Below are 25,159 nucleotides of genomic sequence, written 5' to 3' on the forward strand. Positions count from 1 at the left end.
AGCCCTGTCTCTGCGTGTGGGCAACCTGGTGGCATCTGCTCCCAGAGCCTACCGAGGCAGCGGCTGGGGCATGGGAGGCCACCGAGGGGGGAGGCCCCGAGGTGGCAGCTGGGGCACAGAAGCCTGCTGAGCTGGCGGCTGGGATGCGCTCTCCCTGAGCCCCTGTAGGCAGGAAGTGGTGCATGGAGAAAAAAGCTACCAAGGCAGCACCACCCCTCCCTTTGTGGCCACTTAACAACGGCGCTTCACTTCTGTGGTGGCCCGGGTTTCTTTCACAAACAATCCCCGTTGCGGCTGTAGCACGCTCCAGCTCCTTCAGGCTGTCTCCATGCAGCCAACAGCACTCCTCTCCCGGGGTCTGTCCTCTAAACGCCGAGTTTTGGCTCCCAGCCCCACCCATAACAGCGGACTCATGTCTCAGGCCACGATGAGCAGGGTGGTGGCACAAATGTCTGTGTAAGTCTCTCTCTGTTCTGCCTGCCACCAACCAGTTGTGGTGCTCTCCTCTGAGCCTCTGAAGCTCACTTTCTGTCACAGCTGGTCTCCCTGCCAGTGAGGCAGCTTCCCACAATGTGCGGGAATGTTTCCTCTTTTTCAGCTCCCTCCCAAGGCCGCGGGTCCCATCCCACTTCCTCTTTTTTTTTTTCCTCTCATCCTACCTGGTTACATGGAGATCTTTCTTGTCCTTTCAGGTTTTTGAGGTCTTCTGCTAGTGTTCAGCAGGTGTTCTGTGAGAACTGTTCCATTTGTAGATGTATTTGTGGGAGGAGGTGAGATCCAAATCCTTCTATTCCGCCATCTTGATGTAAATGGATTAAATGCTCCAACCAAAAAATATAGACTGGCTGAATGGATACAAAAACAAGACCTGTATGTATGCTGTCTACAAGAGACCCACTTCAGACTTAGGGACACATACAGACTGAAAGTGAGGGGATGGAAAAAGATATTCCCAGCAAATGGAAATCAAAGGAAAGCTGGAGTAGCAATATTCATATCAGACAAAATAGACTTTAAAATAAAGACTGTTACAAGAGACAAGGAAGGACACTACATAATGATCAGGGGATAAACCCAGGAAGAAGATACAACAATTGTAAATATATATGCACCCAACATAGGAGCACCTCAATACATGAGGCAAATGCTAACAGCCATAAAAGGGGAAATCGACAGTAACATAATTATAGTGGAGGATTTTAACACCCCACTTACACCAATGGACAGATAATCCAGACAGAAAATAAATAAGGAAACACAAGCCTTAAATGACACCTTAAATCAGATAGACTTAATTGATATTTATAGGACATTCCATCCAAAAGCAGCAGAATATACTTTCTTCTCAAGTGCACACAGAACATTCTCCAGGATAGATCACATCTTGGGTTATAAATAAAACCTTGGTAAATTTAAGAAAATTGAAATCGTACCAAGCATCTTTTCTGACCACAGCACTATGAGATTAGAAATCAATTACAGAAATAAAAAACACCTGTTAAAAACACAAACACATGGAGGCTAAATAAATATGCTACTAAGTAACCAATGGACCACTGAAGAAATCAAAGTGGAAATCAAAAAATACCTAGAAACAATTGACAATGAAAACACGACAACCCAAAACCTGTGGGATGCAGCAAAAGCAGTTCTAAGAAGGAAGTATATAGCAATACAATCCCACCTCAAGAAACAAGAAAAATCTCAAATAAACAATCTAACCTTACACCTAAAGAAACTAACCTTACACCTAAAGAAACTAGAAAAAGAAGAACAAAGTTAGTAGAATTTTATAAAGTTTTATAAATTTATAAAAAAACAAAACAAACCCAAAGTTAGTAGAAGGAAAGAAATCATAAAGATCAGAGCAGAAATAAATGAAATAGAAACAAAGAAAACAATAGCAAAGATCAATGAAACTAAAAGCTGGTTCTCTGAGAAGATAAACAAAATTGATAAACCTTTAGCCAGACTCATCAAGAAAAAAAGGGAGAGGGCTCAAATTAATAAAATTAAAAGTGAAAAAGGAGAAGTTACAATGGACACAGAAATACAAAGAATCATAAAAGACTACTACAAGCAACTATATGCCAATAAAATGGACAACCTGGAAGAAAAGGACAAATTCTTAGAAAGGTACAATCTTCCAAGACTGAACCAGGAAGAAATAGAAAATATAAACAGACCAATCACAAGTACTAAAATTGAAATGGTGATTAAAAAACTTCCAACAAACAAAAGTCCAGGACCAGATGGCTTCACAGGCGAATTCTATCAAACATTTAGAGAAGAGTTAACACCTATTCTTTTGAAACTGTTTCAAAAACATTGCAGCGGAAGGAACACTCCCAAACTCATTCTATGTGGCCATAATTATCCTGAAACCAAAACCAGACAAAGATACTGCAAAAAAAAGAAAACTATAGGCCAATATCACTGATGAACATATGATCCGGAAATCCCACTCCTGGGCATACATCCAGAGAAAACCATAATTCGAAAAGATACATGCACCCCAATGTTCATTGCAGCACTATTTACAATAGCCCAGACACGGAAGCAACCTAAATGTCTATCAACGGAGGAATGGATAAAGAAGATGTAGTACAGGGACTTCCCTGGTGGCTCAGTGGTTAAGAATCCGCCTGCCAACGTAGGGGACATGGGTTCAAGCCCCAGTCCAGGATGATCCCACATGCTGCAGAGCAACTAAGCCTGTGCACCACAACTACTGAGCCTGAGCTCTAGAGCCTGTGAGCCACAACTACTGACACCTGTGCACCTAGAGCCCATGCTCCACAACAGGAGAAGCCACCACAACGAGAAACCCACGCACCGCAACAAAGAGTAGTCCCTGCTTGCTGCAATTAGAGAAAGCCCTTATGCAGCAACAAAGACCAAATGCAGCCAAAAATAAACAAATAAATAAATTTACTTAAAAATAAAAGGTGTGGTACATATATATAATGGAATATTACTCAGCCATAAAAAAGAATGAAATAATGCCATTTGCAGCAACATGGATGGACTAGATTAGATTATCATACTAAATAAAGTAAGTCAAAAAGAGAAAGACAAATTCCATATGATATCACCTATATGTGGAATCTAAAAATGACACAAATAAATATATCTATGAAACAGAAGCAGAATCACAGACATAGAGAACAGAATTTCTCTATGTGGTTGTCAAGGGGGAAGGCGGTTTGGGGAGGGAAGGATTGGGAGTTCGGACTTAGCAGATGCAAACTAGTATTTATAGGATGGATAAACAACAAGGTCCTACTGTATAGCACAGGGAACTATATTCAATATCTTGTGACAAACAGTAATGGAAAAGAATATGAAAAAGAATATATATACTTATGTATAACTGAATCACTTTGCTGTACAGCAGAAATTAACACAACATTTAAGTCAACTATACTTCAATAAAATACAAAAATATTTTGAGGAGGACAAATTCATTCCATAACAGCTTTCTACTTAGTAGCTATCAACTCGGGGGAAATTCACCGTGAGGAGCCTTAATTTCCTTTCCTTATTCCTACCTTGAAGGTTTATACATCGGTGTCCAGCACAGGACCTATACACAACGGACCTGAACAAAAATTCCCTTCCCTCTTTCCTGCAGAGACTCATCAAATCACAGCGTTTCTGAGGACCACCTACTCTTTCCCAGTACTCTGTGTGAAATGTGAATTATAAAGGCATGGATTTATAGAACCCGCAGGGAAACCCAAAGGGAAAGGGGTGGATTACGGAGATTTAGTGAAGGGAGATTTAACAGAATTAGGAGTTACTTGAATAAGAGACAACCCTTCAGGAAATGGGCTGAGTTTCGACCTGGGTTACCCTGATCAAGACTGAAATTCCATAGATCTTGTTTGATTAGCTTTAGTCATGTGTCTACCATTTGTCCAAAGGGTCATGGAGGCAGCTTGACTGAAAGTCTCCCCAAGACTATATCTAATGGGAAAGAGAGTTCCTACCAAAAGAAGAGAAAAGGATACCAGACAGAAAAGAATATACCTGTGTGTATTTAAGTTTACTTATTTATGCTTAGGTTTTATTTGTTACATAAGTAGTCACTGGGTCTCTCCCATCAGAAAGCAAACCCCTTAAAGACAGTCTTTGTCTGCACTTGGACAAATGTGTGTGTTGCTTCTTTTGAGACTTCACAGTTTTATAGCTGGTCGGTAAATGCTCCCTCGGAGAATACCCACAGTTTCATAATGTAAAATTGGGCTCATTTTGAAACAGGAATTCTAAATAATAGTCACAGACAAGTACTGCCACAGTCATGCTGCTTAACAAACACCCAAAATTAAGTGGCTTAAAAGAATAAGCATTGATTTAGCTCACAAGTCTACAGTCAACTCCTCTGTGCTCAGCTGACCTCGGCTTGGCTCACTCATTCATCAGCAGTCAACTGGCAGGTCAGCTGGGAACTAGTTGCTCTAGGATGGCCTCAGCCTAGATGACCTGTCTCTGCTCCTTGTGATTGTTTATCATCCGGCAGGATACCCTGCGTTTGTTGTCACAGTGAATGCAGAATGCTAAGAGACAGTGCATATGTGTACAGGTCTCAAGAGACCTAGTCTCAGAACTGGCATACCATCACTTCCACCACATTCTGTTGGCCAAAGCAAGCTACAAAGCCAGTCAGATTCAGCGGGTAGGAGGACCAGGCTAACTGCAAACCATGCTGCCAAGGATGGGAGTCCAGGGAGGGGTGGAAGATTGGCACCTTTACAATTAACCTACCATATCACCTTAAGAACTTTAACATTTCATATTCTATCAACTAAAAGGACTACGCTGTATTGCATTTTCTTTATTTCTATGGTAACCATTACCCTAGCTACTACCTATAATCTGTGTTAATATTTGTATGTAAATGAGCTTTTATTTAGAATTTCTGAGCCTTCTCTGTCATTCATTTATCTAAGCTGCCCTATTTTTACATTAACAGATCAATGAACCCTTTTATGCCCTTGTCCTATTTCTTTCTGAATCCATCACCGTTACAAGGCTCATTCAATTTTGATCTGTCTAAAGATCCAAAGGCAGAAAATGACATTAACTTTGTATAGTTACATTGTATAGTTAAAGGAACTACTATATGATGCTCAAGAACATTCTTATTAACATAGTCTATCTTATTTTTCCAAGTTACATTCATATTTCATATTTGAAAGCTATTTTAAGCTATGTTAGCCTGATAGAAAATTCTGTATTTCTTATTTATCTAATACTGCTAAAGTCTAATTAATGCCATCTTGTACTTTTAAAGCTAAGTGAACTGCAAGAGAAGCACTGAGTTTTAAAACACCCCCTCATACACACACAAGCACACACACACAGAAAATCATAATGAATTAGAATGAGCCTGGGAGTAGGTATCAGAAGATCTGGTTTCTCCCTGGAGCTCTGCTACTAACTTTCTGTAATGACCTTGGGCAGGTCACAGAACCTCTTAGGCTTAATTTCCTTATTTTATATTCGGGAGTTGGACTTTGAAAGCCTCATGAACCAAATCTACTCACTTGGGCAATATACCTTTATACCATGAAGCTTGAATTCATCGGCCTTTAATTCTATAGCTCTATAGATCACTTATATACAAATCAGGTTTACTGTTATCACTTTTAAATTACTTTAATTGGTTATTTATCACCAGGATAACTCAATCAATACAGAAGTGAATGAAGTTTAAAAAAAAAGTATGATACCAAATGTAAAGTAGCTAGTGGGAAGCAGCCACATAGCACAGGGAGATCAGCTCAGTGCTTTGTGACCACCTAGAGGGGTGGGATAGGGAGGGTGGGAGGGAGACGCAAGAGGGAGAGGATATGGGGATATATGTATATGTATAGCTGATTCATTCTGTTATACAGCAGAAACTAACACACCATTGTAAAGCAATTATACTCCAATAAAGATGCCAAAAAAAAAAAAAAAAGTATGAGTCTCTCATCTCCCTATTCCTATTCTGGGAATGATGCATCACATATATTTATAACCAGTACAGCAAGAGCACAAACAAATCAGAACAGACAACAGTTGTGAATGTCCAGCACAGATGGATGGGTGTGGACTGCCTGGATGCCCGCACTGTCTCCTCCCTCAGGTAACGTGTTGGCTCCCTGGCATATAAATGCAAACACACATTTCTATACCCACACATAGACACATAAATGGATAGAAAATACACACGTTTCTCATTTTTCTTTTTCTAAGTAAAATATGACAACATACTAATCATACAGCTCGAATACTCCAATTCATTGTGGATGTCTTTAATATCAGCATTTATAGATCCAGTTGAATCCATAGATTTATTTTAGTATCTGAACAGTATTCCGGAGTTTATCTAACCATCTCCTGCTGATAACAGTTAGGTCATCTTCAATTAATACTTTTACAGTTGTTGTGGAAAGTAAGGCAACGGGATTGGAAATTCAGAATTATGAACTATTGTTTGAAAGAACTGCATTTCAGAAAGTGAGGAGGGCACCTGCCCAAAGGAGGCAAAAAATATGCATTGTTGTTATGCATTAAAACCTAAAACTCTCTTCAAGAAATGCCTGGTGATTAGCAACAGGTGAGAAGAGGCCTCATACGTCAAGCAGAGACCAGGCATTCACAGAAGAGGAGAGGGAACACATTGTAGTTATAAACACAGTTAAAAAGTCTCATTGAAAAGAATGTGGAAAACAGAAATACATCTGAAAGAGATCCTACGGTTTATTTAGTAAAATATTAAGGATCTATTATTTTTGTAAAGGTTTTAGTTTTCCTACCTAGTGATATGAGACACCTTCTTATTGTAGAGAGCCATGTCTTCCTCATTCTCAAAGTTGGCTACACTGAACACATTTGTATCCTTGTGCCCTTATGCAGAATTGATTCTTAGGGGCCTGGAGCTAGTTGTTCAGTGACTGTCCCAAGCACAGCATTGGTTGGGTCAGGCAAGGCAAGTGAAATTAATCTCTGGTGCACTCACCACCCTCACCGGCTCTCACAGTGGTCCTCCTTCTCTCCATGCCTCCTGCTCAGGGCCTTTGTGCTGCCCCTTAGTCTCCCAGAGCCCCCAGTTTAGGGCTCTGACCAGAGCTGCCTTTTCCAAGGCAAGACCCCACACTCCGGAAAAAAGGTACAGTATTGGGGGAAGCAAGCCTGTGGGTGGGGCCTGGGAAGCAGGAGCAACACATTAATCTATTACCTCTCTGACCACCTTCTTAACAGGTCTCTCTGAATCTTGCTCCTGCATTCCATCCTCTAATGGCTGGAATGGTCTTCTAATCTCTCCAATGGTCTTCTTATCATAGCCTTAACCATCGTGGTAGCAAATTACCTTCACAGTTGTAGAAAAGGTCCCACTTTTCGGAAAATATGCTTAGGAGTACCTATTGCTATCATGCTTCTGCTCAGAATCTAAATCCTTTCACCATCTCTATCCTCAAAACCCTGCTTATCCTGGATTTTGCTCCCTCTCCCCCATTCCACTAGTATATAATCAACTGATTCCCATAAAGAAGTTAGTTAATCACTGGCAATCATTCAGTTTCTTGCCTGCCTCCCTCCAGATATTTCCCAAATTTTCCTGATCATAAGACTCACCTGGCTTGTTAAACATACAGTACCCCAGGCCCCTCCCCTAGAGAGCCTGATTCAGCAGCTTTTGGGTGGGCCCCAGGAATCTGTGATGTTAACAAGAGCCCCATGTGATCGTTTTGATCAAGGAAGTTGGGGAAACCACTACTCTAACCAGCAATATTTCAGACACCTATGACAGGGAATGAAGATTACTCCTCAAGTTATATCATAAAGACACAAAGACATAAAAAACAACACATAAATAAATATTTCAAGTGCCACCCCACTACTTGCACAGAATTTAAGCATTATCACCTGTTATGGAACATGGACTGCAGACATCTAGGTATCTCAGTCTGGCCCTGGCCCTGACACCCAGCTTGGGCAAACTGCTTTTCCTCAGTTTCTCCACCTGTAAACTCCCAATTGCTACACAGTGACATTCTTATTTAGATCACTATTCCCTTTGACTCAGAATTTCTACCTCCAGAAATTTATCCTGAGAGTTAACCAGGGAAATGTACAAGAATGTCCATCAGATTATTGTTTATAATGATGATAAACAGGAAGCTATATTAATGTCCATCATTAGGGAACAGTTAAACACTGATTTATCTAGACATTGAATACTATGCAACCCTAAAAATGGTAATGGAGATCTTTATGTTTGATATGGAAAATGTACATGACATATAAAGTAGGAAAAGCAGGTTACAAACATAATTTATACTTCAATCTCAGGTTGTTTTTAAGTGTGTGTGGTGTTCGTAGAAAAAGACCATAGAGTTACATACCTAAGTATTAGCAGTGGTAAAATGTGGATGACTTTTTCCTTTTCTCCATATCCTTCTGTAATTGTCGACATTTTTTGAAGTAAGCTTAAAATCTGTTCTTGGGGGAAAATAATGCTTCATCCATTTTTTTCAAAGGTACTTCTTCATGCACATTGCCAGGATAGTGTCCACAATAGCCAGGAGACCAGGAGTAACTTAAAGGAAAGGTTTACTTAAAGATAGCGTGAATAAGAGACGTTCTTTCCTCAAAAAAATCCCACCACATTCTTTCACTGTGCATTTGAGCTGTAAAGATTTTGTCCAAAAGATCCTAATTTTTCCCAGTGTTACAGAAAAAAAGCACCAATTCATTCACCTGGAGCCAGTTTCAGGGAACTCTGGTTTCATGGCTGGCCCGCAGAGCAGCTGGTGGAACAGCAAGGCAAGTGTCAGAAAGCGCAGAACTCCACTTATTTCAGGCCTTCCAGAAAGGCTCTCCCTTCCCAAGTCCCCTCCTCTCAGCTGGGAGGGCTGGAGAAGATTCAGGTGTCTCCAGTGGGGAGAGGGCGGGATCATGGCCTGCTTCCTGCTATAAAAGCACAGAGCAGCACACCCCTCTGCCTGGCTGATTTGGTGGTGTCTTCGGTCATGGCATACAGGCAGAGAGGAGACAGTGGGAGACCCTCAAGCTGGTTCAGTGCAGACTGGAGGTAACTGGGGGCAGAAGGGAGAGGACATAATGTCCGTGTCTGCTGAAGTTCGTCCCTCTTTAACTCTCTCCCCCATGCCCTCCAGCACCTACAGGTCATTTCCTCTATTCTTCGCCCTTTTGACTTCGGTGAACTCAATACGTGTTCATCAGTTGGTGGATCCTGCCTTCCCAGGTAGGTCTCTTGGGTGAGGGAAGTGCTCTTAAGCATCTCTCGAACAGATTGCACCTAGGGTGCCTAGATGGCGAGGAAACACAAACATAGGTTAGACAATCTCCACTCCTTCCCTTTATAAGCTTGATCAAGTCACTACAGTTTTTCCCTTGCTTACCTAGAGCTTGCTCTACCAGCTAAATGGAGGAGTGTGCAAAAACACCTGTACTACCTTCTATTCCCTCACTGCCTCAAGCTTTACGGCATCCAAAGAGTAGCACACCACACACTAAGCCCCCATCTTTGGGAGCAGTCGTCTTCAAACACATGCTCACGCTTAAGGAAAGCGTCAACATAACAGACAAAATCAGAGCCGTTCCACTTGTAATGAGTGTTTCAAAATTTTCATCTGAGCCAGAGGGTGCACAGTGTCAGGTTATAGGCAGATTGGTTTGTCTTTAAAAAGTGTGTCCTTGGGCTTACTTAGGGCATTTTTTAAACTTCAGATGGAAAAATCTTAGACAAAACTTTTCTCCAGTTCTTCACAGACCTACCATCCCCATCTCCATCAGGGTTCCAGCCTGGTTCCTGCATGCATGTGTGTTAACCGAAATCCAGGCTTATCCTGGAGTACTTCAGAAAGCCCTAGGCACCAAATTGATACCTTCCCTACAGTTCTTGGTATCTCGCATTGTAGTTATATCTTTCCCACCAATCTGTAATTTCCTCAAGGGTGGTAGGCAAGCTTTGCCTCTCCCAACTGGCATCTTCCCTGTTGTCTGTTGGAGAGGAGAGTTCCCTCAATACACTTCTGTAGGAATCATGCCTCTTGTGTTCAAAGATGCCCCATGTGTTTCCTTTGCTCTTCAGGTACTGTCACTTGCTATGAAAATAGAATGATAGTGGCGTTTCCAAGCATTCTTGCCAACAAGATACAGCACGCATCTGTGGTGGGTAAGTAATGTGTATTATCTCATCTTAGTCTTACTTAATAGAAGCCCTTGGCTCAAGGCCATCTCCATTTCCTGGTGAGCAGAGCACACAAACCCTGGAGCAACTGGCACCCAAAACCCATGATGACACAGGGGCCCTGAATTGCATGATGCCTCCGAGAGTGGAAGACCCTGTCTTTCTTTGGAAATCTGTCTTATCTCAGAATCCCCTAGGAAACATCTATCTTCAAATCACAGCATTTCCCAGAGCTTGGGTTATATCACTCAGGTGGGAAAATAAAAGGTGAAGTGACTGAAGTACCTTAGAAATGGATTGGCAGTCTTGGCTATGTACCTCTGGTTGACTCAACGTCACTGAAATGTACTTCTTGGCCATCTCCTGTCTAAATTGCTCTTGCTTCTGTAGATCCCCTTGGTCTTGAAATGCTGAACTGCACTTATGTTCTGGACCCAGAAAAGCTCACCCTGAAGGCCCCATATGAAACCTGTACCAAAAGAGTAGTAAGTAATTGTTTGAGGAGTGATTTGGGAAGTAGTAACCCAGGAGTTAAGGCTTTGGAGTAGAGCAGTAGTTCTCAATCAGGGTGATTTCTTTTATCATCCCGGAGAACATCCTGCAGTGTTTGGAGACAGTTCTGGTTATCACAGGTGGTTGAGGGGTGGGGTGGGAAAGGGCAGCTACTGGCCGTCTAGTGGGTACAAGCCAAGGATACTGCTCAATAGCCTCCATTGCCCAGAGGAGCCCTCGGTAACAGACATGTTAGAACCCAAATGCCAACGCTGAGGTTAAGAGACCCTGGAGTTGAGGATTTGGGCTTGATTTCTGGCTCTGCCACTATCTAGATGTGATTTGGGGTAAGTTAGCTACTCTTTCTAAGCCTCTACTTGCCCATTGGAAAATGGATTATGATATCTCTCCATAAGGTGTCTAAAGATTAACGACATAATACAGATGAAGGACTTGGCATAGCATCTAGACACAACAAATGATCAAACATGAGCTATTTTGATCTGTAACCCCCATGGAAAAGGGGAGGCTATTTGGGGGCTGGCAAATAGAGTGCTGGTACCTCTAGGCTGTAAAAACATGTGTTGGAAGGCCAGCAGAAGCTGAACAATAGGCTTTTCTACTGTTAAGCAATAGTACTGCCCAATCAGGGTTATTAGGAGCAGTAAAAGCGACCTAAGTCGTTTCCAAGTTTGAGTGTGCAAACAATCACTTAGGGAACTTGGAAAGTACAGAATTAGTTCATTTAGTTGATGACTTAATAGGTCTGGGGTGCATCCTAGAAGTCTGCGAGTTTAACCGTCTACTTCATCTGATTCTATAGTGAAGATTTCCGGTAATTAACACTTTCCCTTCTGAAATGGCCTTTCCCAACTTTAGGGAGCTTAGGGTTGCATTCCTTTAGACCAGAGGCCTACAGAGTATCACCTGTGGGTGGCCACATCCAGCCCATGATCTGTGTGTGTGATGGTCCTCAAGCTAAGAATGCTTTCTGTTTTATCAAGAGTTTTTAAAACATGTTAGCACTCGTATGTGGCCTACAAGGTCTATATATTTACTAACACTTAACAGAAAATTGTTGGCTGACTCCTGCTTTAGACTGTGAGTTCCTTGGGCCAGGGGAAATGGCAAAGATGGCTCCGTCCAGCACCCAGCACAATGGCTGCTACATAGGTGCTCAATAAGTGTATTTGAATATCTTGGTACAGGCCCCAAACCAAACAGGACCTTGATATTCAGATATAGGGTGAATGTAAAAAGAAAATAAAAACTGGACTCTGAGCCCTGAAACTCAAGGAACTATTATTCTCTGCCGATGTATGAGTCTTTCCTGGGATATCTAAAGAGGCTATAGCATCTCCTGGTACAGGAATGAGGGACCTTCTAGAACCCGTGGCACTGATAATTTAAGGGTTTTGCCAACATTAGGGGTTTTGTCAACGTTAAGGGTTTTACCAATCAGCTGGGTCAGATGGTACTCTGGAATCCCCTTTCCCACTGAGGTACTAGCACGCTGTCCTTACTATGCCGTTTTCATACAGCTTGGCCAGCATCAGATGACCATCAAACTCATGGACGACAATGCTGCCTTAAGACAAGAGGCTCTCATGTATGACATCAGCTGTCCAGTTATGCAAGCAGAAAGCCACGAGCAGCATTTGGGATCCACAGTCTGCTTGAAGGATTTCATGTCTGTGAGTGAAGCAGGCTGACTGCTTCTCACCCAGCTACTGCGGGGGAAATGTGGTCTAGACAGAGCTGGGCTTCAGAACAAGATCAGGACTGCAATCTGTATTTTACTACTGACTTGCTGTGTAGCTTTGGATTGATTTCTTAACCACACTGAGACTTTGTTTCTAAGTCTGAAGTGGGGGACAGCAATACCTCATAGGATGGCTTTAAGAATTGACTGAGAAGGCAGATACAGCACTCAGCACATCACATCTAGCCATAAAAAGGATTCAGTTGGTAGCTTGACAAACTGGATACTTATCATGGGCCAGGCCCTACGCTAGATACTAGGATATAGCAAATGAGCAAAACAGACCGATCACATGCTCGTGGACTTTATAGTCTAACAGCGAACATCAACAGTGCACAAAAATAATCACACTTCATTAACAGTGATGGAACTGCAGCTTGACAGAGTATTTGATTTCTATGCACAGAGTAAAAAGCTGTATATTTAAGGACTTAGTATCTCAGCTTACAACTGAAAGGGAGCTTAGATCTTCCAATTGCCTTTTGGTATCAAAAGCTCAAAGAGGAAATGATGTCTAAGGGCACTGCTAGGATTCATGACTGCCTGTGCTTCTACCACATCCCACAACTAGGCGTTGTGGTGTAAGAAGCACACAGCAGTTGCTCTGGGTGTTTTCCACGTCCTCTCAGGTAACATGCTTTCAGAAATCTCCAAATCAAAGCCTCACATCATCTTTTTTTTTCTTCCAGTTTACCTTTCACTTTTTTCCTGGCATGGCTGATGAAAGTGGGGTATGAAAGTTATTTTTTAAATTACAAGCCTAAGTAACCTTTAGTTCTATATTAAAGGTGACATAACTTCCATCCTGGTTAAAATATGAAATAGACAATAGTCTTGGGGTGAAGGTGAGCACCAGCCCTCTAAATGAAACTTGTGACTTTAGGATCCCAAACCTCAGATGGGATGGACCTTTGCAGTTGGTGATGGCGAAAGAGCCCAAACTCTGACCCTTCAGGAGGCTATGACCCAAGGGTATAATCTCCTGATTGACAACCAGAAGATAAGCATCCAAGTGTCATTCCACGCCACTGGAGTGACTCGCTACTCGGTAGGTGTGAATCTTTTTGTACCGCCATCCAGGCACAAACCAGTATTTCTAAATCCAAGCATGATCTCAACCATGTCCTCAATGGAGAATACGACTCATTCAACAGGTATCTTAATGCTTACCATGTGCCAAGCACTGTACTAAGTACTAAAGATAAAATGGTGAGATACAATGGTGAACAAGAGAGATATGGTCCTGACTTCAATCTGTTCTCCCTCTTCCTCCATAGATCTAAATTAACTACATAATACGGAGCTAGGGTACTACGAAATCCTTTTACCAATTAAGGTGTTCTGTTTTATCATTGCCCTGTACTGTGTTTACAGTAGGTACCGGCACTTTGGGGACCAACAATCATGACACTACATTAAATCAGTTAATGTGCCAAAATACTCAGAACAGGGCTTGGCACCTACGTGCTCAAATGTCAGCCACGTTAACAGTCCTGTTATACACTGAGCATATGCTGAATCTTAAACATTCTCCCTGAATGCTGATACCATAAGATAGTCATAAAACAAGAGCTCATATCTGCTTAGAAATGATCAGCTACAGGTCATATCAGTAGACACTACTTTGCCAGATGTTACGAAGTACAAGATTTTAAAACTAGAGCACCTGCAGAACAATTGGGACAAAATGCCTGAACTCTGCTTGGGCCAAGACAGTGCCCAATAGTTGAGTATGTTTGCCCTGACTATTCCAGCATTGGTTAGAAATTCAAGTAATTCAGGTAAACCAATGTCTTTGAAAATGCCTCTCCTCAGCAAGGTAACAGCCACCTCTACATGGTGCCTCTGAAGCTTACGCACGTATCTCCTGGGCAGACGATCGTCTTATCATCACGACTCATTTGTGTGTCAGGTAAGTGCCTAGGAAGGGACAACTCCAGTTGTGGAAGACGTTGTTCTAGGGGCTTAATGAAAACTGATCATTCTGTCATTCCTTCTAGATCCTGTGACTTGTAATGCCACACACATGACTCTCACCATACCAGAGTTTCCTGGGAAGTTAAAATCCATGAGCTTTGAAAATAGGAACATTGCTATGAGCCAGCTGAACAACAGTGGGGTTGATGTGGAAACAACAAATGGCTTGAGGTTGCATTTCAGCAAAACTCTCCTCAAAACAAAAGTACGTTCCATTGTCAGTCACTGAGCTTTATGGAAGCCTGACTTGAAGCATAGCGTTTTAGGCTACCCTGATACAGCTGCTGACTTGTCCATAAATTCTAATTGCTGGTGTAAAAAATTCAAAATTTGGAAGGCCTCATTTGAACACCTTGCATAAGTGAATTCTCAAGTAACTGAAATTTACTCTCAAACACCAAGCCTCTTTAACTGCAATGGAAGTTTTCCTAAGTTTCTTAGTTCACTGAATAGAACAAACTGCTATCAAGCTTCTGATGATGAACCTCTCATGCCCTATTGAAACAGGACAGCTTGAGCCAAACAAGTGTCCCCAGCTGTCCTCACTGAGGCCAGTCTTGACTGAGGCAATTGCCAGGGACAACAAAGAATAATTTTATGTTGGTGTGTGCTTTGCAATAACATTTTATAACTCCTGGATTGGCAGTTCTTTAGAGGTTGAATTAACAGATCAAATTCCAGTGTCTAGTACAAAGAGCATACAGTACTGGGTACTGGAGGGCATGAGCTTAAAGAAAGAAATTTCCTTCCTAGGGAAGGATCCTGATCTGGAGAAGTGATAGGGTCTCTTGTTCTGGCTTAAAGGGAAACCATAATAAGTCTGGAGTGTGCCTTGAAGGTTTAAGTGTACTTCCTTCCTCCCTCCTTTGACTGCTCTGGGTCCCAACAGGCTGTGGTTGCTAAATGACATTCTTTCATTTCAGTTCTCTGAAAAATGCCTACCCTATCAGTTCTACTTGTCGTCACTCAAGCTGACCTTTTACATTCAGCTGGAGATGGTATCCATGGTGATTTATCCGGAGTGTCTCTGTGAGTCAGCAGTTTCCATCGGTAAAGACCATTTTTCTTAAACGGTTTCCTACATTCTTTCTCTCTTAGCTCTTGCATGTGGGAAAGTGTATAGAAGTTCAGACTCTGCATTGCTTATACTTTGAGGAAATGAAAGGCTGGTCAGACCAGAAATGTCAGTCTAAGCTGCTGTGATAGGGATCTAAGAAAGATAACACTTCTAAGATACACATACAGGTAGGTTTCACAACTGTTTCATGTTTTTAAGTAACCTGGATATACTTCATGTTAGGAGCCTAAGCCTACCATCTAAATCAAGATTGCTTCAAACCTGAAACTACAGGGACTACAAGTATTTCCCCAAACTCCTGAAAAATCCCTCAAAGAATATGGAAGTAGGTCTTTCCTCTTGTGTAGTATTGCTTCTGCCCCTTTGCTCCTTTTATTCACTGACCTGTATCAGGTCAAAGCCAAATGGGACAAATCAGTTGCTTCTTCAACTTCCCCTTAAACCACCAAGATTTGTGAGCCTTGAAAGAAGGGACATTATGACACAAGGGACGGCACTTTAAGCCTCATCAGGTTTTTCTCATGGGTCTCTTACCTCACCTGGTGCTTCTCCCCACGTCTCCTGTTGCCTCTTCCTTTGGATGAAAAATCCTTCTGCTCATACAGAGCAGCCTCACTCTTGTCTTGGCATCTTAAGGGTCTCCCCTCGTAACTCAAGCTGCTTATCAAGGTATTTTCCCAAACAAAGACTTAAGACAAATTCTGTTGCCTCCTGATAAAAATTCAAACTTCCATCACACTTCAAATTGGTAGATGACAATAGTCACATGGCAGACAGATTTTTTTTTTTTTTTTAACTCTCCACCACTATCTAGTTTCAGGGGAGCTATGTACTCAGGATGGGTTTATGGACATTGAGGTCTACAGCCATCAAACAAAACCGGCTCTCAACTTGGATACCCTCAGGGTGGGAGACTCATCCTGCCAGCCAATCTTTAAAGCTCCATCTCGGGGGCTGGTGCAGTTTCACATACCCCTGAATGGATGTGGAACAAGACATAAGGTTAGTATTGGCCCATAGCAAGAGGTTAAGACTTACTTTTGAGATAACTAATTAACCACTTTCTCTAACCTTACTCTAAGTTCAAGAATGACAAAGTCATCTATGAAAATGAAATCCATGCTTTCTGGGCAGATCTTCCTCCAAGCACAGTTTCCAGAGACAGTGAGTTCAGGTGTGAACGCAATTGCTACTTGACTTTTTAAGCCCCAGCTTAAACTCAAGCAGTTTTTTACTCTAAAATTCTTAACAACTCCACCCACCCACTCTTACAGAATGACGGTGAGGTGCTATTACAGCAGCAGTAACATGCTAATAAATACCAGTGTTGAAAGCCTTCCTCCTCCAGTGGCCTCAGTGAAGCCGGGTCCACTTGCTTTGACCCTGCAAACCTACCCAGGTGAGACATTATAACCTAAAAAATCTGCTTAAATACTTTCAGGGAACTCTTCCCTAAAATGAACTTTGATGCCACCAGACTAGAGTAGTAGCGATGCTTAAGCTTCTGTTGTGACCATCAACTACCTGAGTACCAGAGGGGCTTCTCCTCCATTTCAGATAACTCCTACCTGCAACCATATGGGGAGAAGGAGTACCCTGTGGTGAGATACCTCCGCCAACCAATTTACCTAGAAGTGAGAGTCATAAACAGGACTGACCCCAACATCAAGCTGGTCTTAGATGACTGCTGGGCAACATCCACCATGGACCCAGCCTCTCTCCCTCAGTGGAATATTGTCGTGGATGGGTATGTATTTTCCATATAAGGTATCCCAGCTAATCAAACTGCCAGTAAAAAGAATAAAATGATCTTGGGCTTGAGAGGAGCACTGTGTCAAAGGCCCTGATTTTTGTTCTTGTTTCTTAGCAACCAGTCCTTGGTCAAATAAGGTGACTCATGCTTTCCTATTACCCTTGAATCTAAAAGTATAAGATCCCTCCCAAGGAAATCTGGCTTTAATATGCCAATATCTGGAGAGAAGAGATTTCTAGTTCCTATCCATTTATTGAATACCTACCATAGGCGAAACATGGTGCTATGTGCTCCAGATGCATTACCTGAACCTCATCACTCTATGAGAGACACTAGCCACCTCACTTCATAAAGAAACCCAAACTTGCTACTTAAACAACTAGCCCAAAGTAATATTTAGTAAATGGTAGAACATGAATGCCCATCTGACTCTAGATCTGAATGTCACAGTGCTCTGAAGTTGTGGCTACCCACTTGTATGTTGGTGTTTATCCTCTTGGCTCTGCTGGCACCTAGATAGAACTGCACCTTATCTTTCTCTGAATCTGTTGTAATCTGTTAAGCTTGTATCCTCCAGGTGCACTCCTGCTCCACGATCATGGTAGCCAGCACATTCATGCAGCTCATTCCTTCACCCCATTCAAGGCTTGCTCGAGTGTCCACTTCTCCTTGAAGCCTACCCTGACCCTCCTGCACCCTTACCCTGGTCTAACTCTTCTTTTGTTAGTACTTACATGCTACCTAACGTACTAATTTATAGCTACTATACTCTGCTAGCATCTAAGATATAAAATGGCAGGAGTTCTCCACCTTGTTTTTTCAGCAACATAGACTAACTGCCTGGGACAAAAAAGATACTCAGACTAATAAGAATTAAGCCAGTGTCATCTGAAGAGTTACATAATTCTTGATGAATTTATCTGGCAAACAAATTGGTACTGAAATTGTATTAACACATAGTAGAAGAAAAACTAGCATGAACAACTTATAACTCCATGAATAGTGTTGGATAGGCCAAATCAGAGGTATATTAAAAAAAAAAAAAGATACAGGTAGAAGGTGTTACGTGTGACTGAATTTGAGCAAATGCTGAGTTAGACTCTGGGGTGAATTCAGCTGATGTCCCTCCCTGAAATGTACCTTCCAGTTGTGAATACAACCTGGACAACCACAGAACCACCTTCCATCCGGTTGGCTCCTCTGTGACCTATCCTAATCACTATCAGAGGTTTGATGTGAAGACCTTTGCCTTTGTGTCAGAGGCCCAAGCGTTCTCTCACTTGGTAAGTGATTAACAAGTCACCTGGGACAGGTCGAAAGTGAGACATCAGTTTTACTCAACTCTTGTTCTACCTCCAGGTCTACTTCCACTGCAGTGCCTCAATCTGCAATCAACTCTCTCCTGACTTCCCTCTGTGTTCTGTGACTTGCCTTGTGTCATCCAGAAGCAGGCGAGGTAAAAATTTCAAGTCCTCATTAATGTGAGTTTACAGCAAGCCTCAACCTTTCAGAATTTAAGAACGAGTGCCCTTGTTCTTCACCTAGTCCCAAGAGCACGAGAAACCTGAGTCTGAGATAGACAGGTTCTCCATCAGTCCTAGGGACACTTTTTTTTTGCACATGAGGTGTAGCCTGATCCTCTGTAGACTTCAGTTACTCTTCCTGAGTCTAGGTAGACTCTGAACTTTGTCTTCCGATGTTCTTTGATAGTTCATCCTGCTTTTACAGTAAGGTGTATGCTCTCTCCTGTGAAGGCAGGCAAAACCACCTCGAGCAGGGGCTCCATGGGGAGCTGCTCTAGGTAATCCTTCAGCATACTTCTTACCACTACTCATTATCCCAGAGGTCAAACTATCTGTTTCCAGCCACAGGAGCCACTGAGGAAGAGAAAATGATAGTGAGTCTCCCGGGTCCCATCCTCCTGTTGTCAGACAGCTCTTCACTCAGAGGTATGGATTTAAAGCCTTGGGTACTTCTTGGACTCAAGTTCTTGGTTTTATGTCAGATTTAACTGTGCATAGATAACAGATGCTCCGGATTAGACAAGAAGAGGAGGAGTCTCTTCCCAGCAATAGGTTCTGTTAAGTCTCTTGTGTGCCCTTCCAAAAATCCCCATTGAACACAAGTGGAATCATATACTCTACCTACTGTTCTGTAACGTTTTTCACTTGTTTAAGCCATCTTATATCTGTACAGAGACCTCTCACTGTAACTAAAGGATTCCAGTTTTGTCACTAATGCCACATTAGGATCCTCAAATCTTGGCCTACTATACAAGAACTTCAGACTATGTTTCTAAAAAAAAAAAAAAGGACTAATAGGTCAGAAGACATGTGCTTGCTACTATTAAACTTAAGTCTTTACTGGATTATGTTACTGTTAAATTATCTTCAGCCCAGATAGTCTTCATTTTAGGCCTAGAACTTGAAATTAAGCTCTCAAATCCCTAGCTAATAAGCTGCAAGAAATCATGCACTTGGGACAACTAATCATATCTGTTAGTGCCAGAAAGTTAAACAATGAGCTGGGACTGTAAGGTCCTTTCCAGGTGTCAGCCTATCTGATCTGAGTGAATGCAAGTAGGAAGTGGGAACAGCTGTGGGAGTGGAGAAGGGAGAGGAGGAGGTTGGCTTGAGAGATAAGACTATACCCTGTTGCAAGCTTCCCAAATGAGCTCTTTGAAGCTTCATTTCACTTCCTTCTCTGGGGAGCTTTAATGTGTAAAACTTCAGCTTCAACTTACACTTCGTTTCAATGATCTTAAGACTTGAATGTCTGCTTCCTTTCCAGACGCTGTGGACTCTAAAGGGCATGAGACTGCTGGATATGTTGCTTTTCAAACTATGGTTGCTGTGGTTGCCTTGGCAGGCATTGTGGCAATTCTAAGCCTTATCAGCTACCTGCACAAGAAAAGAACCATAATGCTAAGTCACTAACTGGATATTCCAACAAAGTGGTCAACATAAGCCTCTTGCTTCTTTCTTATTAAATTTTGATGGAATTCAAGGACTGTTGCTTGCAATCATTCTTCTTTAGAGAATATAGTACCTTTCCACAATCCTCTGGGCAGGCCTTGTTCTGTGTGGACATGAATACGGATATTTCTGACTTAAGTGCTTCCTGTCACTCAGCTTTTTCTGAACTCCATCCCCAAAACTGGCAGTGCCAGAGAATTCAATCACTAATGGGGCTTGGTGACAGCCCACCTCTAGGGGTGCATTTAGGTGACTTTAATGCCTTTTACCCCCTCCATTCCTATATACAAGATGAGGAGGGCAAGAAGTCACCCCTAATCCTTGGCATAACTTCCCTTCTCTACAGAGGAAGGGAAGCCAGGTATTCCCAAGGAAGTAATCTAGTATCATACTTAAGTAATATTTCCTAATTCAAATTAGTCTTTCCAGTGAGTAGAAAACTTTCCCTGAGAACTTAAGGGATTTATTCTCCTGTGTACTCCCATTCCAATTAAAGGCCAGCAATCTCCTCTGGGGGAGGGAAAGGAATAATAAAAGATTCTAGCTTCATTAAGTGCAATTACAACATTCCTGGTCTCATTAAGACTACACAGCTGGACACGAGCCTCTTAGCTGAGCCTGGAGAGCTGCTTTCCCACTACCTAGCACTCAATTATGACCTCCTCCTGAGGCTGCTCCATCTTCTTCCTGAGGCTGCCCCATCTTAACTAGGCTGTAATTATGTCAAAATGACTAGTCTGCCTCACACTGTAGCTCTAACAGACCACATTCAAGATACCTAATATAGACATTAACTTGTATACTTCAACTAGAAAAAGTCTGGATCTAAACAAGAACTTTTGCTATGAAAAAAGTTGTAAAGCTTCTAAACCTCTGTACATGGTGGAGGTGAATAGAAATATGAACATCTTTAGTGTTTGGACTTCACCCCTCAATTGTGAGTTGTTACACGCCTGGGTTTTTCAAAACCTTGAAAGGATGTTATATATACTTGGTCATCTTATGATACTGTAGGTCTTTAATAATGAATCCTTCTGCCTTTTCTTCAACACAACCTTTGATTCTAAATCCTTTTAAGAGTTATATGGTAAAACTCAACCCTGGTATGGGGAAGGAAACAGCTGCATTCATATTGTATAAAAGGTCTGGTCTTCCTATAGTAATAAGGGGCAAAATTTTAAGTTCTCATCAAGGCTATTCTTTAGACATTTCTTTATAAGAGAATAAGGCATTAATCTGTCACTGATAAAACAAATGGTCTTGGATTCAAACTTTTTCTGTGACTACGTCATATTAGCGTTACATATTAGAATCAGAAGTATTGCATTGCTGCATGCATTTCTTAAAACAGCATTTAAAAAACTGTTGGTCACTTACATGGCTCCCTGATCTCATGTGGTAGGCTGAATAATGACTACCCCCAACATGGCCACATCCTAATCACCAAAAACTGAATATTGTTACCTAGTCATGGCCCCAAATGGACTTTGCAGATGTGGTTAAAGGTCTTGACATGGGAAGATTATCCAAGTGGGCCCAATTATAAGGCTCCCTATGAAATAGGAGAGTCAGAAAAGATGTCCCAGTGGAAGCAGAAGTCAGAGTGATATTGTCCACAAGCCAAGGAATGTGGGCAGCCTATAATAGCTGGTAATGGCAAAGAAATGGATTCTCCCCTAGAGCCTCCAGAAAAACACAGCTCTGTTGCCCCATTTTGGACTTGTCAATTCCAGAGATATAAAATAACTTGTTTCAAACCATTTAGCTTGTACTAATTTGTTACGGTGGAAACAGAAAACTAATATACCCTCTAATGAGTCATTACCCACAAGTTGGAAAACACTTTGCTAGAAATGCACATTTTACAGATGAGCAGCTTGAGCCCTAGCAAGCTTGTCTAAGGTATCAGAGCATCTTGCTTATAGAGCTGGAGCCTCTCATCCCCAATCTGGTCTGTTTGTGTATCACAAGCCAGGATCAGAGTGACTTGGGCCCCAAGGCTGCCGCATGGCAGGTTGGTTCTGATGCATTTGCAAATGTTGAGGCAGAAATTTGAGAGAGGAAAGCCAAGCTGGCTATGGAGCAGCTGCTGGAATGAACACTAGTTGCCATGGTATCCTAGGACAAATATAATGAGCAGTTGTTTAAAGTCGTGTTCTCATCTTCTGAAGGTACCTATCCTACTGTACATGGGGGGAGGCAGCCTAATAAGCGGAGAGGAGCTGTGTGGGCAGAGAGGGAGCTCAAATCCCAAGAAGCTGCTCCTTCATCCAAACTTGTGTTTGCAATCTCCCTCACCAGGTAGGGATGGGCGGTAATTGTAACTCAGGTGGCAGGAGGTAGACGAAAGGCATTTGGGATTCTAATATTCTACTGGACAGTTCTGTTGGTGCAGTTTACAGGGGCTGGGAGCAGACTTGTGTGCCTTGGGAAGCCCCCTTTAATGCTGAACTTCTCTTCCCTGCCCTGTTCTGCTGCTTCAAGCTGTTTTATGGAACGTGTACAGCTTTAGAACAAGAGCTGGGCTTGGGTTCTGGATCTGTCTTCCTTACTGTGTGACCTGGGGCAGATGGAACAATTTCCAAGCCTATTTCCACATCTGGAAAATGTGAATAAAACCTATTTTGGAAGCATGCAAGGGTTCAATGAGATAGTCAACGTATTAGTGTACTTGCATTGGAGCCACCTAGATAAAACCTCATAATACTATAAACAATAACTGAAGGTTGAATAAAATTCTGTGACAGATGAGAGGTTCTTGATCATGCACATATTTTGTAAAATATAGATGCCCTGACGTCACCTACTGAACTAGAATCTTTAAGGAGTGGGGTCTAAGCATGTTCAGGCTCTGTGGGAGGCTGAATAATGGCCCCCAAATATCTATGTCCTCATCCCAGGAACCTGTGACTGTTACCTTTCATGGCAAAAGGGACTTTGCACACATGATTAATCTAAGGATCTTGGACTGAGAAATTATCTGGATTATCCAGGTGGGCCTGAATGTAATCACAAGCATCCTTATACAAGGGAGACAGAATGAGATTCAACTACAGAGAGGAGAAGGCGATATGATGATGGAGATAGAGACTGATGCACTTTGAAGATGGAGGAAAGGGCTCCAGCCAAGGAACACAGGCAGACACAAGAAGCTGAAAAAGTCAAGCAAACAATTCCCCCAGAGCCTCCAGAAGGAAGCAGCCCCACTGACACCTTGACGTCAGCCCAGTGAAACTGTAAGAGACCTCCAGATTTGTAGGACAGTAAATCTGTGTTATTTTTAAGCCACTAAGCTTGTGGTAATTTGTTACAGCAGGGAGAGGAAACTGAACACAAGCTCCTCGGATGATTCTGACATGTACCCTGGATAAGAATCACTGCGCTAGACAAACGCAAAGGCTGTGTGGACAAAGAATGTTGCCTGCCATCAAGCCCTCAGCCACTGCAGCTGCCCCCAAGGTGCGCCCTGAGGGGAATTCAGGATGGAAAAAAACAAGATACTGGCCCTGGATAGTTAAGACGCATATCAGAGGAATAATTTCAAAGAGCCCAGACTCTTGCATCTACACATACACAGAAAAGCACTAAAATCATTAACTCGAGATGTCTGTTTCTTGTAATTAGCAATATTTTGATGTTTGACCACCACGTTTGTTTGTTTTCAGCAAATCTCCTATACGTCCAGACTCCTCCCTTAGCTCTTGGCAACAGTTCCTCAGAGCTATCTGAAAGGCTGCTTCTGAGCTGAAGTCCTCAGTAATGTCCTTGAATAAAACATAATTCTCAACTTCTGGCTTGAGCATTTTTTTTCAGTCGACACTTGACTTTGTTCAGGAATGACATAGCATGCCCCTAGTATCCTGATTGGACTAAATAATCAAGATAAAGCCTCAATTCCCCTTGCAGATATTTATGTAGTGGCAGGTACATGATACTGTTCTGTTCAATGAGATTTAAGCGAGAAACTGGGAGGGGGCTTCTGTCTTTTTCCTCATTTCAAAAAAAAGGTATATAAGGCTAGCCCCTTTTCTCCCTGTCTTTGGCTGTGGTTGTGTGAATTGTGATTCCTTGAGCTGTGCCAGCTTTCTTGTGACCGTGAGGAAACAAATCTAAAGATGCTCTCTGAGAATGGTGGAGTAATGACACAGAAAGCCTAGATCCCTGATTACGTCACTGTGTTTCCTAAATCAACCCTAGAACCACTTGTATCTGGATTTCATGTTTAGTGAGATGCTAAGAGTTCTTATTTTTTTAAGGGAGGCACTTTGTTTCCTGTAGGTAAAAGCATTCCAAATCATTCAGGCTTAAAGAACCCTTATTTTTAGAATAAAGTTTATGACTATAATTTGCATCTATAAGAACACACCAAGTTATATGTACGCTTTTCTTTGGGTTAACAGCCAAATTTGTATAAACCAAAAAAATAAGAAAAGCTTTTGTTAACAGATTTATTTTGCTTTGGCTCCCTCAAGGCTCAAGAGGTCCAGAGTCTGGGCTTCCCTGGTGCCCCGGCCTGGGAAGATCCCACATGCCGTGGAGCGGCTGGGTCCATGAGCCATGGCTGCTGAGCCTGTGCGTCCGGAGCCTGTGCTCCGCAACGGGAGAGGCCACAACAGTGAGAGGCCCACGTACCGCAAAAAAAAAAAAAAAAAAAAAAAAGAGGTCCAGAGTCTGATTCTGTTCATCTTTGAACTCCCACTGATACTTCTGTGAGGGAAGTGATTTGACCAAAAATGCAATGCAAAGAAGCTTAATTCAAAGCAAACAGTATAGTCACTTACTTCTCACCCTTACTTAGAGATGAATCCTCCTGCCTTAATTCTGTTCCAGGGTCAAAGGAGCAGGGAAGATGTCATAAAGCAAGAATTGGATGCAGGAGACATGGGTTCTATCCCTGGCACTGCAGACTTACAGT

General features: G+C 42.2%; 2 protein-coding genes across 6 annotated transcripts in view; one reads left to right on the forward strand and one right to left on the reverse strand.

The window, feature by feature from the left end:
• Window positions 1-25,159, reverse strand: part of LDAF1 (lipid droplet assembly factor 1) — a 60,443-nt gene that overhangs the window by 14,780 nt on the left and 20,504 nt on the right. The window contains exons 6-7 of one of the 5 annotated variants that reach the window (XR_003437089.1): window positions 10,493-10,676; window positions 9,214-9,322 (exon numbers count right to left, since the gene is read on the reverse strand). The exons of 3 other annotated variants lie outside the window; for them this stretch is intronic. The gene's annotated coding sequence lies outside the window, so the exon portion shown is untranslated. Of the gene's footprint in view, window positions 1-9,210; window positions 9,323-10,492; window positions 10,677-25,159 lie in introns of those variants that run through there. One more of the 5 variants, XR_003437090.1, reaches the window with a different exon arrangement.
• Window positions 9,024-20,225, forward strand: ZP2 (zona pellucida glycoprotein 2). The gene is made up of 18 exons (XM_027125494.1): window positions 9,024-9,085; window positions 9,171-9,259; window positions 10,109-10,192; window positions 10,598-10,692; window positions 12,241-12,393; window positions 13,151-13,192; window positions 13,345-13,509; window positions 14,277-14,373; window positions 14,462-14,643; window positions 15,362-15,488; window positions 16,331-16,518; window positions 16,599-16,690; window positions 16,791-16,915; window positions 17,074-17,263; window positions 18,417-18,552; window positions 18,629-18,725; window positions 19,135-19,269; window positions 20,060-20,225. Exons 1-18 carry the CDS (start codon window positions 9,024-9,026, stop codon window positions 20,203-20,205), a joined length of 2,205 nt encoding a protein of 734 aa, XP_026981295.1. The 3' UTR covers window positions 20,206-20,225.

Source organism: Aethalodelphis obliquidens, unplaced genomic scaffold (assembly GCF_003676395.1).
Source record: "Aethalodelphis obliquidens isolate GAN/ISIS:26980383/991018 unplaced genomic scaffold, ASM367639v1 scaffold30, whole genome shotgun sequence".
NCBI classification, from domain to species: domain Eukaryota; kingdom Metazoa; phylum Chordata; class Mammalia; order Artiodactyla; family Delphinidae; genus Aethalodelphis; species Aethalodelphis obliquidens.